This window comes from Bombus bifarius, unplaced genomic scaffold, assembly GCF_011952205.1.
Source record: "Bombus bifarius isolate JDL3187 unplaced genomic scaffold, Bbif_JDL3187 scf7180000007984, whole genome shotgun sequence".
Taxonomy (NCBI): Eukaryota; Metazoa; Arthropoda; class Insecta; order Hymenoptera; family Apidae; genus Bombus; species Bombus bifarius.
This window is the reverse complement of record NW_022884367.1, coordinates 3,093,474-3,109,897: the sequence shown is the minus strand read 5'-3', so window position 1 is coordinate 3,109,897 and position 16,424 is coordinate 3,093,474. Positions and strand designations below refer to the sequence as shown.

At 38.4% G+C, this 16,424-nt stretch overlaps 2 protein-coding genes across 4 annotated transcripts in view; one reads left to right on the top strand and one right to left on the bottom strand.

The window, feature by feature from the left end:
• The window catches only part of LOC117204959 (autophagy-related protein 16-1), a 600,053-nt gene that overhangs the window by 217,484 nt on the left and 366,145 nt on the right, over positions 1–16,424 (bottom strand). The window lies entirely within an intron of this gene.
• Positions 8,732–16,424, top strand: part of LOC117204958 — a 97,860-nt gene continuing 90,167 nt past the window's right edge. The window contains exons 1-2 of the mRNA XM_033442909.1: positions 8,732–9,122; positions 10,951–11,348. Of these exons, the coding sequence (XP_033298800.1) occupies positions 10,982–11,348 (367 nt within the window). The 5' untranslated portion in view covers positions 8,732–9,122; positions 10,951–10,981. The remainder of the gene's footprint in view (positions 9,123–10,950; positions 11,349–16,424) is intronic.

Genomic DNA, 16,424 nt, shown 5'->3' with positions numbered 1-16,424 from the left:
TTTTAATTTATGTAATTATTGAAGTTGATCAACATGAGTTTTGTACTACCATGTGTAAAATCTAAAATATTATAACAGAGTTTATAAACTTCATCGACGTTGCGAAACTAACGTCAAAGGAATCTGTTCTGTAAAATACTGATTGGCACTACATCGTTATTCCGCAATTCCTAGTGCGACTACTTCTTTTATCATAAATATAAAATACCTTCATTTATTTATCTCAATCCATAAATATAAGAAAAGCACCGAACCCCAACCGAGTAAATTAACCAATGTTATTAAATAATTTCGAATCTCACATATAATGTTTCGCATAAACCTTTGTAATAATTCATCATCACATCTTCATTTACTTAGAGAAAGAAGAAAAGAGAAACAACGAATTATCTACCCCACACATACGTAACATTTGTCATCTGGTAGCCCAAAACTTTTAATTAAAAGAATCGGCGGGTGCAACAAACAATATACAAGTAATCCAAAGTCGTTGAGTTAAGAAACCCTCCCTTTAACGGTACACGGATCTTAAAGCAATAAGGTTCTACTAGAACCGCAACTGTTACTCTCGTCTCAGCAACACGAGTCAGGGAAAAGTTTCCAAAGAGACGAACGTGGCAGACATAGGCGGCAGGGGGTCGATTCTCTCCGAAGACTCCGAGCAACCACTGCTTAACTAAAGGATGGGAGTAGTGACTGAGTGGTAAATCGAGCGTAGGGAACGTAGGTTCTGCACGATCGAGAAAGTGTCCCTAGTTGTAGGATAGGGTATTGATAGTGGTGGTGGTGGTTGTCGTCGTCTTTCTCGACGAGATTTACGTTCGACGATCCGGCAGGCTTCCAGCAGGTTATCGATTGTACGCAAGGTGAGTTAATTGTCGCCCTCGTCTTCCTGTCGTTCATTTCTTCGTACACTGTGTGGTTTTATTCCACGCTATATCCTTTAATTATGTTCTTGCTGTGATTTCGCGAAACGGGACGGTGGAATAACCGTTTGAAACGTCGTGGGTGAACAGGAAGGAATTTTAAGACGAAGAAACGAGTGCAATCGCATAAAAGGACTTGGGCTATATTGTTTCTACTACAGAGGCTTTATCCCGTGATCAACGCTTTCCTGGAGCAAGCTATTGGCTAGCGTGGTAAACCCACGCGGTGTTGTGCAAGCACGAAGCTGATGAACGCGGAAAGCAACGGTAATGACAATCAGAGAACGGTAGTCCCATTATACGCGGTTAACTCGCTAGACACGCAAGTGTCTCACGACCTTGTGCGAACACCTTCCTCTGCTCGTTTTTCATACCACTTTTCTTATCGTTTCTGTATTTGTGCCGTATCGAACATAAGTCGTGTTCCTAGGTTATAGAAGATCGCACATTATGGTTTTTAGTCGTTCTGATGAACCGTTGGCACTTTAACCTGCACCAGTCTTTCGTAAATCATTGCGCACATATGTTGTGGCTCTTTAACCTGTTAACCGAGTCATCCTCTTAACAAGAAATTTCTGCAATCGTAGAACTGAAAGATACAAAGAAAAGTCAGTTTCGGTAAATGTGGTATGATTTATTTACAGCAAAAATGAAATAACATATTTAGAAGAATAAATTCTTAAATAAAGAAATTTTATATTAATATCCAATAAATTGAGCTTTCCAATGACGAGTTATTGTTAAGAAGTTTAGTCACTCGTTTAACGACGAGGAGATATAAATATTTTACATATGCATAAAAAATCGACAATATTGGGGATGATCCTAAACACTTGAGCGATAGTATATAATATGCATACATTACGCGTATATTACGCGTATATTATATTATATATATGTGTAAGAAACAGCATGCTTCAACATACTAAAATAGTATTCACTAGTAGCGGAGCCTCGTTAAAAGATAACGTCACAATTTTTCCGGGCAGCACGTCACATCATTACGATAAAACTCCATCATTTGAATCAAAGATTCGATAATGCAGAAGGGTAGCGATCCATATATAGACCGGCAACGTGTTACACGTTCGTACAGTTACACAAACTAACGAACGTGTCTCTGTCCGTTCAGAAGCACTCAGTACTCACACAGGTGAGCGCCATAGACACATCGAATGGCAGCATCAAAGAAAACTTATCCAACGATGGCGAATACATGATCCACATATCGGATCGAAAGAGTTGCCTACCAGCGACTCGTCGAAAAAGAGACAAAGAGTACGGTAGAGAGAAGTGGACGAGGCGAAAAATAAAGAAGTTATGAGAAGGCAGTAGCAGTGGGTACGCGGTGTCTAACCTTTATGCAAATAAACCGTTCTCGCGGCCGATAGAGACTCGAGCTTACGGATCGTAATGCCGTTCCGTGGCCCGTGACAAGATCTTTTATCGCGATTAAACGCACGAGTCGCAACACGCCACCTCTCCTGTACCGTCGCGATAACAGCCACTGATTCTTCGAGAGACAGTAAAACCAGAAAAGCTACGACAGGCCATATAGCTTGAGTAGGACAACGAAAGAGGCCTACAGAGTAAGGTGGTTCTTCTTCTTCGTCTTCTTCTACTCGAGAGTAAAGGAGGCTAGGGTGAAACTACGATGTTGGACCACTATCAATCTCGCCATGACACTCTCGTGGTGGAGGACGCGTGAGGGATCGTGCTAGGGACAAGAGAGGCACACTGTAGGGTAAGGGGATGACTCGATGTAATACGACCAAAGTTTAATTACCACATTACTTTGGTACGCTTTATCCATCGTATCCCCGTCCGCTCATCCTTCTTCCACCAAATCCATCAGCAGTCAGGACGGCTGATTGCGAAATACACGGGGATCGTGTACAAGCAAATAGCCTCTTCTCGAAATTCTATACACTATTTTCCTTGAACTTCATCCTTCGGCTCAATCATCCCACCACCTTGACGCGTTCGTGATCGCGGGACTACGTGCAACGCCAAGGTAACCGCTTCTTTTCTCTGTCCCTATCGTTCGCCACTGTTCCATCTAATGGCCGCAGTCCAGCTTTATTTCGTTCCAGCCAATCCCCTCCTAAGTGTCTCTCTCTAACAGTATCCGTGAACGTGTAGCATCTATAGATGGTAGTGGGTAGCCACTTAGAGGCGCGGAGCGTAACCACGCATAAACCAGTTTCCTGGTTATCCGACTCCTCGCATTTTCCTGGTCGACGCACAGCGTGTCGAACCCGCACGGAACGTACCATTAACGGAGGCTCTGCTCGATTCCGCTGCGATCGCCGATCACCAGCAGCAACCTGGAAACCAGTGGTGTGCCGATGCCGCTGCTTAAAGGCCTTTGCTATCGTTTTAAAACGACCACTTCTAGACCACGTCCACGTCATGATACCGAGCATCGAATAATTACGTAACGAGCTATACCTTCGTCTTCTGACCGTGTTACACCCTATACGTACGATACCTGTGACGTTTAGGAGAAGAGGAAGACATTATCCTGTTCGATTGGTATGCAATCGATACGATAACGAATATTCCTAGAGAAACTAACTATTTCATACATTTAGAAAAAACCAAGCGGATTAGAATAATCTGTACCGTGCTTTTTGTAGGATGATGATGTACTTGATGTAGAATGGTTATATATTTAGAATTCTGAATGACTATGATAATCGGTTTTCATCTAGTACTTGCCGTCGTTGGCAGAATTAACTTCCTATGTATTATACACAGACGGTATATGTGACTGATCAACAATGGACGTATCTACTTACGCTGCCGCTCCAGAGTATCCGGACGTTTTACGCGAATAGAATTGCTTGCTATTAAAAAGGAAAAAGTTAAATAGTTCCCTTCTAGTGCCAAAATTTTGCAGATATTTTAAAATTGACAGTTTTTGAGATACGTAACTATTTTAGTAAAATCATTATACTAATAACAACAGTGAATGCTGCTAACTTTACTAAATGACGTTCGACCAAAGTTTTCTAGGTCATCCACTCGGTCACCTCCAAATTTTCCTAAATATCATAAAACGCGCAATACCTTTTTTCGTATTCTAAAAGTCATACACAGTCGAAGGAGTTTTACAATCGTAACGTGTCATATTTTTCGAGGACAACGGCGGCGCGGCTAAATTGACCTTGCGACCCGTAAGTTCGTGAAAGGAGGACGGATTCACGAGAACAAGTGGTCGCAAGAACGTTGTTAAACGAGAATAAAAGTTTCAGAAGGGATCGGCAAAGAAGAGTCACGAGTTAACTTTGTTTCTCGGCATCTCGTAGACGGGATTGGATGATAACGTTTAGCAATTTAACGTCGACTTAGAGCAATAAAGAGGGCGGGAGAGAAAGAAAGAGAGAGAGAGTGCTCACGTCTCTTTCTCCCTTTCACACGGATAAAGTGGTACGAATTAAATCAGCATGGAAGACTTTCTTTACGACGCGAGTAACATCCATAAATTTCGAGAGATCAGAGAGCCGAAGAGCGTATATCGCGGACAAGATATTCGAGTACACTCTTATAACCTTCTGCATAACTTTGAGAATCCGCTTGACCGAGAACCAGTATCGAGAACGGCCTTACGCCGTTATGCGATAAGTCGCGTGCCCGTTAAACGTTCGCACCAGTGATTCGTACGTTTCGTTTGTTGCACGTTCGCTTGTTTGGAATCACGGTTACGCTGCATGGTCGACAGTAAATTAAATCGCGCGAACTAATGAATTAAAAGCGGCCGAGTTAAGTTACATAACATAATTCAACATAACGAACAATGATCCCCGACGAGCTTAAGCATTACTGCTAATTTGCTTTTCAACGTGGATTTTATGATGCCGCGTTGATAAGCGTGTAACGTGATAGACGCTGGGTATTCCAATGATTCTTACATTTCCATGCCGTACTTCCGATCGAATTACGTAACAGACAGAGGAATCGTAAGTAATTTACTTACTTTCTAGTTGAAACATAAGCTAACACTGTAATTATTGTCGAGACAATTAATACTGGAATAGCTTTTGCTAAAAGAGGTATTAAGGAAGGAATTTTAGGAATTCAGTATATTGGTGGGATTTCGTGGAAGGATATTTTCATCTTCCGATACTCGTCGTAAAAATAAATCAATGACAATATATACACACTTACATATTGTAACTTTTATAAGATAGAGACAAACATTGTAAAATTACTGAGGAATTTTGTTTTCTTTTTATCATTTAATATCGTTTAATTGTTTGTTGTCATTTCTAACGTTAAAATAGTTGCACTAAAAGATTAAAAAGATTAAAAGATCTTCTTATATATGTGAGAATATATCAACGAAAGCCTTTAAGCACGATAATGCAAAATTACTAAATTTACGATATTAAAAAGATTTCTGCTTAATATAATTTTCAACTACACATTCATAACTGCTTTTCAAACAACTTTCTTCCTGAAGAACTCGAAATACATGTATAGAATCGCAGAAAGAAATCGACACGTAGTAGGTAGGAAAGATTTTTAATTGGCTCACTCTGAAGTCATTACGAGAATGTAACAGTACAATTTCCATCCGGAATTACTGTCGTCTATTCAATTCAGTTAGTTCAAGATATCACAGTACATATTGGTCGATACAGTCTGTTTTGTGGCCACTAAAATAATCCGATCGTATTAGCGACTGGCGCGAATATCAATTGGACTACTGCTTTGTACGCTCCTAACCTCTTTACATAGTCAAGTATTATTACGGTATCTTATTTACTCGGTTGATATTGGATCGCATAGGAGAAACTTCAAGTAACTAGCAGTAATGCGGAAACATATCGCATTACGAAGAAATCTAGTGGTAACTGAAATTCATAACTTCAGAAATAACATGTCGTATAAAGAGCAGGTGAAATTACAAAATCTAAATGCGTTTCTTATATTCCTCATTGGCCTAAAATTCTCAATAAAATACGAAAGGGACTATGATATTAGATCATCCCATAAGTAGATGTTTTTCTGGGAGTTAAAACAATGTCATTAGTGCTAAAGTTTTATAAAATTGGAATAAGGAACTAATAGGGAATAACTAAGAAAAGGTAAAGAACTATGAAAAGTATATTATTTTATTTTCAATTTTTTATTCTCATCTAGTATTCAAAAACCAACGACTGCGTTACTTATGGAATGATCCAATAATATGTTCGATAAATTTCTTAAAGATAAAAAGCACCATAATATTACCGGTTTGACAAACATTTTCAGACAGGAATCTTATACCATTCACTTTCTATAATATTTAAAATTTTAACATAACGTTAAATCAATGCAATCTAACGTCCTCGTTCGACTCGTTTTACAAGTTCAGCTTCTGGTTAGACTAGTTTATCTAAATATATGAATAAACAAACCACGATGAAGCTGTTCGAATTACGATTTAGTTACACATTAATTATATTAATAGTACCAAATACAGACCAATATGGAATTTACGATTCATAATTAGGGGTTATGTCTAACTATCCATTTTGTAGACTTAGTTATACGACTAATTACTCCAACGTTAACCAGAATTTAAAATGTTTACAAATGAAGTCTAAGATGATAAAGTACCTATTTTCAGTATTCCTTCAAACGCGTAACGTTCGCGCCTTTATTGGATATTTGTGATTGAAGTGAAATATTTAGAAATCTGTAATTACTTATCAACTACATAGCCTCGTCGATAACCTCTACATTAAGTTGAGAAATCATCGTTAATCACGAATATGCGATAAACGACGATAAACCTACCTATTTCTATTATTATTTGTTTCCAAATGCAAATAAACGGAAATGTATACGAATTTTATTGAATATTAATGTCCAGCGATCACAATTTCATCGTTTTGATCGATTCTCAACTGCAGGGATGAAACTAAATTTACAGGGGTAAATATAACGATCGAAAGGCGTAAACCAAACATGTTACGTAAAAGAGAGCAATTAAATGGGATGGCGGGAACGTGCGGCCTGACTTTATTAGAAACGAGTCCGCAAGACACGCATCAGCGGATGAAACGATACGGCCAGGGGGCCATTGGGTCGATCGGTACTCAAGGGCGGACGAATAGCGGCCGCTCGTAAATCGACGAAGACAACGAAGACGACAAAACGGTCGTTTCCTTGCGAAATTCCGCGGCGGAAGATTGTCGATTGCGATTGAACCCGATGAGACATCCAGGCACCGTTATTCCAGCATGGTGACGCGATGGTATAGGCACCTGGTACGAGTGCTACGCGTCTCTCTTTCCATCGTTTGCGCGTTCTTTCTCTCTCCACTCTTTCTCACCGGCTCGATGTTCGTTTCGCTTCTTCCACGTCGAACAGCCTCTAAGCACCGCGTGAATCGACCGAGTGTACGTACAGAGGGACACCGACGCGACGCCCGCTTAGGTCGCACTGTTCACACGTGCATCCGATTTTGCTCTCTTTGGGATCTCCTGCTTTTCCTGTTCCTCACCTTTCTTCTCCATCTTCCTACATTCTTCATCCGTTCTGGCCGCGGCGCCGCCGTGTGTACACTCGTCGTCATAATTATCATTAATTCGGTACGCAAATTCTGGGTTAGCTGTCGGCTAATCACATATTATGATCCACTTTTTGCTCCAATTGATCCGAATAAAGAATCCTTTCGCATATCTGTCCACAGTCTTATAATATCCATTATACACTTAATTGGACATTGCGCGATTTAATTATCTTTCCCGTTATTACGTTCCCTGATACATAGTTTGATATACCTACCTTGTTTTCAATATAGTTTTCATAGTAAAATCGTACGTATTTCGTGTTTTATGGAAATCTTAAATCACCCATCGTTTTATTAATCGAAATAAATAAAAGAAATTTTCCTCTCCTCGTAGCCATCATTAGTCAGACGTTGGTCTTGAAAAAAACCGTAATATTACGTCAATGGCCGTTAACGTGTTAATTCAGGATGCGAAGAATCGTTGTGTACAAAATACACCGTATAACAAAATTACATAATTACTTTACACGGTAATTCAGAGTACTCGGTGAAGCTATGCGTGCAACGTTTCATGTAAAACACCGGTAGACATTTCAATAAATTTTCCACATTCGCAATTGTCCACGTTTACGTAGCGTTCTCACGACTGGTACCCCTGGTTGTCCTCGTACTAATCCTACCGGATTCTGTTGCTCATTAATGTCATTTGCAATCACTGGCTCGCGAGAGTGTCGCCAAAGCAAAGTGCATTCGCGTGTACAAAATGAACTCTTACATTGCATTAGACGGCGAATTATTGTAACTTGTTTGGGGGGGGGGGGGTGTTTTCACAGTTTACAATATTGAAATTCGAAGGTGCAACGAAATAAATTTCATGGGTGTCCCGAGGTTACGGGTTACGTCAGAGCCGGGTCCCGAAAAACCGTTGCTTTCCGACTAAGAATAGAATTTCACCCGATCGCCTGGAAATACCTACGTGAACGAAATCGAGGTCTATCGGTACGTCGACCGGGGTCGAGGGGGGAGAAGAGAGTCAGAGTCGCGATCCCGATAAGAATACGAGGAAATAGCGGAATGGGGGAAGAATTCGGGTGGAGGCAATGGACACGCGAGAAAGGGAAGGAGAGAAAGAGGTTGGCTTGTTTTCAATGGTGTCGAAGCCTACGATCGAATTGTGCGTACCGTTCTGTCCTCCTTAGTCGGCAGCGGTCCCAGTGCCCCCTCCCCCTTCTCCTGTTCGGTCGAGGAAGAGTCGTGCGCCGCGGCTCAGCCAGGTGTACCCAGTGCCTAAGAGCCAGCCGGTCGACGTCGTTATACCCTGCAGCGCGGTGCTCGCGAGGTCCGTATTATCATTGCAAATCGTCGTTTAATTTCTTACGAGGTGGTAACGCGCGCGACTCGATCTCGATAAATCAATCTTAAACGTTGGACGAATTTCTGTGATTTCGTTCGATTTTTTGGTGCATTCACCACCGCGCGTTCTCCTATTGTGACCCCCGGGAACAACCAATCATTCTCCTCCACCGCTTTCGTCGTCGTCGATGTTTCTTGCATCGATTTCATCCTCGTGAAAAACGTCCTTGTGGTATTCCAGAGGAAAGAAGCAAAATACAAGAAACGCCGTTTGGCCTTTTGCCGACTGCTTCGAATTCGATATCGAGACGCGGAAGCGTTATCGATAATCTCGACAGGTATGTGCAACCCACGAATCGCCGCGAATGGAAGCGTTTCGGTCTATCGAGCAAGTGCATCGGTGTAATTATTTCAACGTGTCGGGGCAAAATATCGTGCACGAATGGTTCGTTGTATTCGAACGTGGTCGTTCGTTCTACGGGTGCGATCGGAATTCTCGCAACTTTTTGCCACTTAAGCTTTTTCGTCCGTTTCGTTGAGCCACGCACGCGCACGCGCGCCAATCTCGCGGACGCACGCGTTTGATCGGCGATGTCGAAACCAAACTAATTGTTATTTAGTTTCGCATGACAAAAAACAACGCGATTGCAACAGAGGTGCGTAAAAATACGCCGTTATTTACGTACCTTTTTCCCGCGGTTGAAGCTACGTGTTTTGATAGAAAGGGGGATAGTCATATGAACGACACAGCTTCGAGAGGTACAAATATTGTTGGAGAAACAATTTGTACCGTTGATCTTCAATTTCTGTGATGTAAAGATGGGAATGTGTACGGAAGAAAAGAATTGCTTGACTGAACTTGGTACATCTTCAGTGAAACTCGCGAACCCGGAAGCATTTGTAAAGTTTGAAATACGCCAGGAGTCTTACATTTTTGATTTTATGTTACTTAAAATAGATTAAAATGGACGTATAATTTACTGGTGTTAAATATTCGATCGTATATAATACAATTTTCTAAATTGAGATAAATAATATCGTTTTATATTAAAAAAGGTTACGTATATACCAAAAATAATAAAAATAAATAACATTGTTCTATATATAAAATTATATATATTTATATCAAAATGAAAAATATGAATATCTGTCATTTAAGAAATCTTAAAGATCGTGTGAATCTTTCATGGTAACAAAATTTCGAAATTGACATGACAGAAAAGATCACTTTCACGTAACAAACACCTGCTGATTACCGCCAATTGATAAAAATAGAAGTGTTCAACAACTTCCTGTTTTCAAATCATAGACTATACAGCATCTATTTTGCCATTTTAATCTTGTTAGTATGCAAATAAAACACATAACAACGCGATGAGAAAGAATTGTCGTTAATTTTACGTTACAAGATTTCTATAGAGTGCTTGGAGAACAGGTTGAACGAGTTGAAAAACGGATGCAAAGTGTCGAGACAAATTGAGATTCCTATAGATTCAAATAATGGTCTCTAACCTTATACCAGATTCTACTTTAGAGACTAGTTTATATTTAAACACCAATAACTCAGTACTTATTAGCTTAAGAATAAACTAGAAAATTAATTTTCTCCTCCAATATCAAATATATTCTTCCTATAAATAGAAATTCAATATAAAATCCACCTTAAAGATGATTTAAAAAGTTACAAATTAATACCAGGACTACTAAATTACATAAAATGCACTAGATTATATAGGAATCTATAATCGTGGCCATAATCGTAATCATAAATTAACATAAGAACTACTAAATTGTCTAAAATACTCTACCTTACGTAGCAATACATAATCGTAACTTTTTATCCTTCCGACAACGATCGATGCATTAACGACTTATAAATGAGCATCTCAGGAGTCACACCGATCAGCTCTGCTTCCTATCAATTTCTCGATTTCATTACGTATGAGTACGCGACCAACGTCTCATTCTCGAGGATTTGTGTATGCACATGATTTTTGTGTATCTAAACGAGCATTCTATCATTGTCTTTCTCTACCTCTTTCAATTTGACGAGTTGATCAGTACAGCCTGTGAACGGCTGAAACAATAAAAAAGCAAAGAAAAACAGGTATCTTCTGCGAAAGGAATTGGATCGATGAAGTAATCGTGTGTTTTTTCTGTTTACAGTTAAAGATTGCGAAACAGGTGGAGCGTCACGATGACAAGACTCATCACGGCGTTGTTGGTGCTGCAGGCTATCGCGAGGTTGGGTCGCGTGGCAGCCGCGGAGTCGACGCACGCGGCTGACCAGCAGCCAGTTCCTTCTGCGGTCCCATCGGGACTTTCTGGGCCAGATTACACCGGTCCATCTGCCGGTTCCGACGAGTGTGACCCAGAAATGGTGGGCTTCGAGCTGGTGACTGGGTACGTGTTCACCGCACCCACGAACATGCTCGAGTCCATACCGGGAACTCTGATGCTCACCGATTGCTTGGAGACCTGTCAAGCGAACGATTCCTGCCAGGCGGTCAACTACGAGACGGGCCTGTGCGTTCTGTTCAGCTCGAACGCCGACAGCAATCCAGGTAAGATTGAATCGTTATCGTATCGTTGCGCGTGGATGTTCCGTGTCGTGAAACTCGATCAACGCGCGATATCCTGTAAGACTGCAAACGTATCATGGGTCAAAAGACTAAAGCGTATAGCGTAGAGCCAGAACGATCAGTCTTTCTCCCGATTCGTCGACGTTGAACGGTGCCACGCATCCGCTGATCCTACATATATGTATGTTCCTGGACGAATAAGGGAATTCCACGAAGCGTGGAAGCGTACCGCAGAATGATTAAATGCCTAGAGACGATGGATAAAATAGACGTGTGTCGTTTCGTACGAGCCAGCCATCGCCGCTTTTATGCGGCACGTGAGCCGCCTCTCTGAGGACGTAACGGGTTTCCAGACGATATTCGGACGGTTGACGGCTATTTGCTTGTTCGATTGTGAAGAAAGTATGCGCTGAGGTAGGTCGGACCAAGATTGAGGTCAGCCTATGAATACGCTCGTACAATTGCTCTTATATCATCGAACCTCCATTTACCTTCAATTTTCGTGAACGGTACCCTCGTTTCTTTCCTATTTATTCAGGACTTTGTAGCTAATTTTTTTAGTTAATTGTGTAGAGCTTAGCAACGCGTCAGATGTAAAATTATATGTTATTGAAATCTCGTTTGTGTTTAATCTTTCCGAAGATTATCTTTGTTTCGTTTGTATTGCAGCTTTTCAGTTGATCGTAAAGAGATTAAGAATCCATTTTAAATGTAAAATTTCGTTACATCAAAATTCGATTTATCTTTAATTTTTATAAATGTCGACTTTACTTCGTTTCTGTAGAACATTTTTAGTTAATTGTAAAGAAGCAAGGAATGTGTCTACCATGTTTCGTATTATCGAAATTCCGTTAGCCTTTAATTTGTGAAGGTCAGCTTTGTTTCATCTGTACTGTTTTATATAATCGTGGAAAAGTTGTGTGTAATACAACTTGGGGAAATGGGACAAGAAGAAAGAGAAACGTTTATTTATAATTGGCTTATCGGAAAACGTCGTAAGAGCGATGGTTCAAGTAAGAAGTTGCGTAGTTGTACTGTTGCTGTAATATCGTATTATGAATTTTAATATTGAAGTTTGAAATGTAGAGACCAATTAGAAATAATGGATCGTTACGATGGAATATTTTTTCTCAATTCTGAAATTGAGAACCCTCTAATTAGTAGTTACTGGATGGAATTTTTTAGCTTCTACCGGAAACAAGTTGAAAGAATTCGTGTTTAACTTATAACGTATAAAATGTATAAAAATTTGGTTTATTAAATTCATTAGAGAAATGGCATTGTATAAAACGTAACTGAAATGATATTTATTAAGACTAATGGTTCTAAATTATCTTACCAGTTATATAATTACTAAATATGCATATAATCGTATGAATATTAGGAATGAGTATTTTGAATGTATAAATCGTATGAATTCATGAAATATTGAAGGAATTAACAAATTTTCGTGCAGTGATAGGATTAAAAAAATGGTAGTATTGCAAATCGAAAGAATTTATGCCTAAATGCTTAGCAAATCTGCAATTTAATCATGTTATTCGTTTGATAGAATTTTCTGATTCGTATTTCATTTTTCAAACGTACATATATATTCGATCGTTATTAATCGTCCATTTCGCGGATTATACGTCCAGGTATCGCGTAATCCATGTTTGTCGATAGAATCGCAATAACCCACGTATCGATTTTGTACGCGCTGAAAAATCCACAAGCTTTTGAGCCCCTGGCTAACATCGGAAAGCATTCCCATTTTCCAAAATATTGTTGACTCGGTGAACATTAAGCACATTTTCTCTTGCGGGAAAATTTTTCTTATTTTTACGGATTTAGATTACAAAATATTTTCAACAAATTGCTTAAAAATAGTAAAGAAAAGAATTATACGCAAATTGTAGTATATTTAAAAAAAATTCACTTTCCCTTTTCCATCCTTTTCTTTTTTGTATTTTACTTCGTGTAAATTATCTATTTTTTTTCTTTCTTTTTAATTAATTTGCTTTAATTAACTTGACACTATAAGAAAATGTTACTTGACTATTTTTCTGAATAGGAAATTGTAGTTTCAGTTTATAATATTATATTATACAATCTTCTATGTGTGTGCTCTAGCTAAAACGATAGACGTTACCTGAGACGGCTATCTTCTTAGTCAACACTTTAAGGTGGCACGTGCTTTGACTTCTTAATTATTTTTAAAAACTATTACTTTCCTTTCGAAGCATGAAAAATAAGATCTATCTTCAATGGCTGTAGAAAAATCATTTTTGATTATAAAATTTATGAACTAACATTATAAATAATCCAAGTGAATTGACAATTAAAATAATGAAAATGCAATTATTGTTAAATGTAAATATACCAAAATATTGAATCAATGTGAAATTAAATCAAAGTTAAATTATAATTCCATTTTGCAAAATTTACCAGAGTATGGAATACTTTCTCAGTTACACCAGTTTCCCCAAAATTATAATTTTAAATCGAAATACAAAAAGTTCCGCCAGGGGAAATATCGGAACAAAATTTCGCAGGTGGCAAAATGTGTTAAATTCCGTGTGCTCTCGGTGATATTTGTACGTTTGAACACTTGACAACTGCGGAATGGTATTGCCTGGAATATATATAGCCGGGAAGACACTTCGTCTCTGTAGAATCCCCCAGGTTAAAGAATTTGATTGAGCCACGTCGATTGAAAATCACCTTACGTGCTATCTGTCTTCGATTCCCCTCGATCTTATTTAAATTCTTGTAAAGTACGAAGCAACGTTCGCACTCCGCGGCACAGTTGATTTTTCTACAAAACGTTCGAGCGAAAAATCGAGAGCCAGGCGAAGGAGATTTGTCAAGCACTCCTCGACCTACTCCTTCGTCGCGAGGCGTCGAACCGAAGACAGTTTTAAGCCATTCCACGGAAGAGCGTCGCTCGGATTACGTGTTAAAGTTTCACTGTGTGTAGTCGCTCATTTTTACTGCCTCTCTTCCTCTTTCTCTCTCTCTCTCTCTCTTTCCCTCCCTCTCCCTCTCTCTCGCTCTCTGCTCTTTTTCGTCCCGTTTGAACGAGTTTTTCGCGTGAAAAAAACCGGCAGCGCGAATTTCTGCGCTACGCCGTCAATTCGCGCGTCGATTGCGCGTTGTGCACAGTTTCAAAAAGCAAAAGAAAACATCAGAGAGAGAAAGAGAGAGAGAGAGAGAGAGAGAGAAAGTCGATGTGGAAAAAAAAAGAGCGGAGAGAATATTATTTTCACGACTGCTCTCGAACGGATGGAACTGAAGCTGAAACGCTCTAAAATATCTCGACAAAAGGGAAAAAAATCGAGTGCTCAACAGCTGAAATTCGTTGCTTCGCGCGACCAAGTATTAGATTATATCGTCATCGAGGAGACTAGAATTGAAGCAAATTTGCCAGGCAACCGATGTAAATACGGATCAAACTTTAAAACTTCTTGAATTTGATTAAACCGAAGGGCAGATTAACTCTCGCTAAAAGTTATAGTGGAAAGTTTGATCCCCGTTGGTTGGTAACATCTATTAAAAATACAATTTGCTTAAAAGTCGCGGCGGTTGTCGTTAATGTAATCAAAGATGCATCTACTTACAAAGTAAAATGTTAAAACGTGAGGCTTTGTAAAGAATATTTAAACACTTAAATTAAAGTCGTGTTTTTCAAGGTATAATTAAAATAAATAATAATAAAAGATAGCAAATAATAAATTTTAGCTTCCAAAATTATGAAAACACTTGTATGTATACTTGTATACTTGTATATACAAGTATGTATACTTGTATATAGATCAGCTTTCTCTGAATTCCTAAACTCTTCATTCTTTTTTGTCATTTCTTACTACAACCTCAAATTTCAAGGCAATTGATAGGAATGTTTTTTGCAGTACTTTAATTGTAAAAATCTAGGAAGCCGTAAATCACATCAACCAGAATGAACAAGTGAGCGACATCAAATAAATCATACATTGAGCATTCAATATTATAATCCATTCATTCGACGTTCATCCTAACTACTGGTGCGAAGATGTGTGTATTACGTGTAACATTTCTCAATTGAGTTTAGAAAATTACGTGTATATTACCTAGCTCGAAGGCGGAGATTAAGATGTCATTAATATTCATACGGTGAATAGTATGAAAAGTATGAAGTCAACGTATGATATGATAATGCAAAGTAGGACGTTAGAATAATTTTATATGAAACGCATAAGAGAAATAGGAATATTTTTCGAAATCATAAATTATATTTACACAGAAATGGAAATACATATAAATAAAATAACCAGAGGAATTTAGGAGGAAATATTGCTTATGTGAGAGTAAAACATTATCACTGTATACGCAAAGAAACGGAGCAAGGCATAAAGTTTTATTTCCTCTTTCGCAAGATAGAACTGTTTAATATTTGATACGCCTTCCCTTACCTTTATTTAGACATAAGGTTGTTTAAATTATGATTCGACGTGAATATATTTTTGATTCTTTTCCCCTGATTTCGCTTAGTGTTGTAAATTAAATTTCTGAGGTATCTTTAAAGGAAAATGATAAATTACATTTCATATCTTTTAAGCTACTTTCATATATTCATTGTGTATATTACATATGGCTATTACTTTGAATCCAATAAATTTCAATGTAATGATATTTCGATAATTCGATAATTTAATAATTTCAATAATTCCATATAATCCAATTTTCATGAGAAGAATGCTAGAACTTGCCTTGATATCGTAGATATAATAAATGGAAATAACATAAAACGAAATACCTATATACCGTACATATAATTCATTTCATAGTACCGTATGCTGCTTTCTCTTTAATGATTTAATGATTTGAATAAGAAGCAATAAACAGTGATATATAAGCAATGTATGTAATAATCGATATCTATTTCGAAATTATAGTATTTTAATACTTTCTATGCCGTGGATTTATTCAGAAGCAATATAAACTAAAATTAACTTTATGAGGGCATTATCAACAACAAAAAAGAAAAAAGGAGTAATTCCTAACTCATATCAGATTCTTTCTTCTTCTTTCCATTCTTCG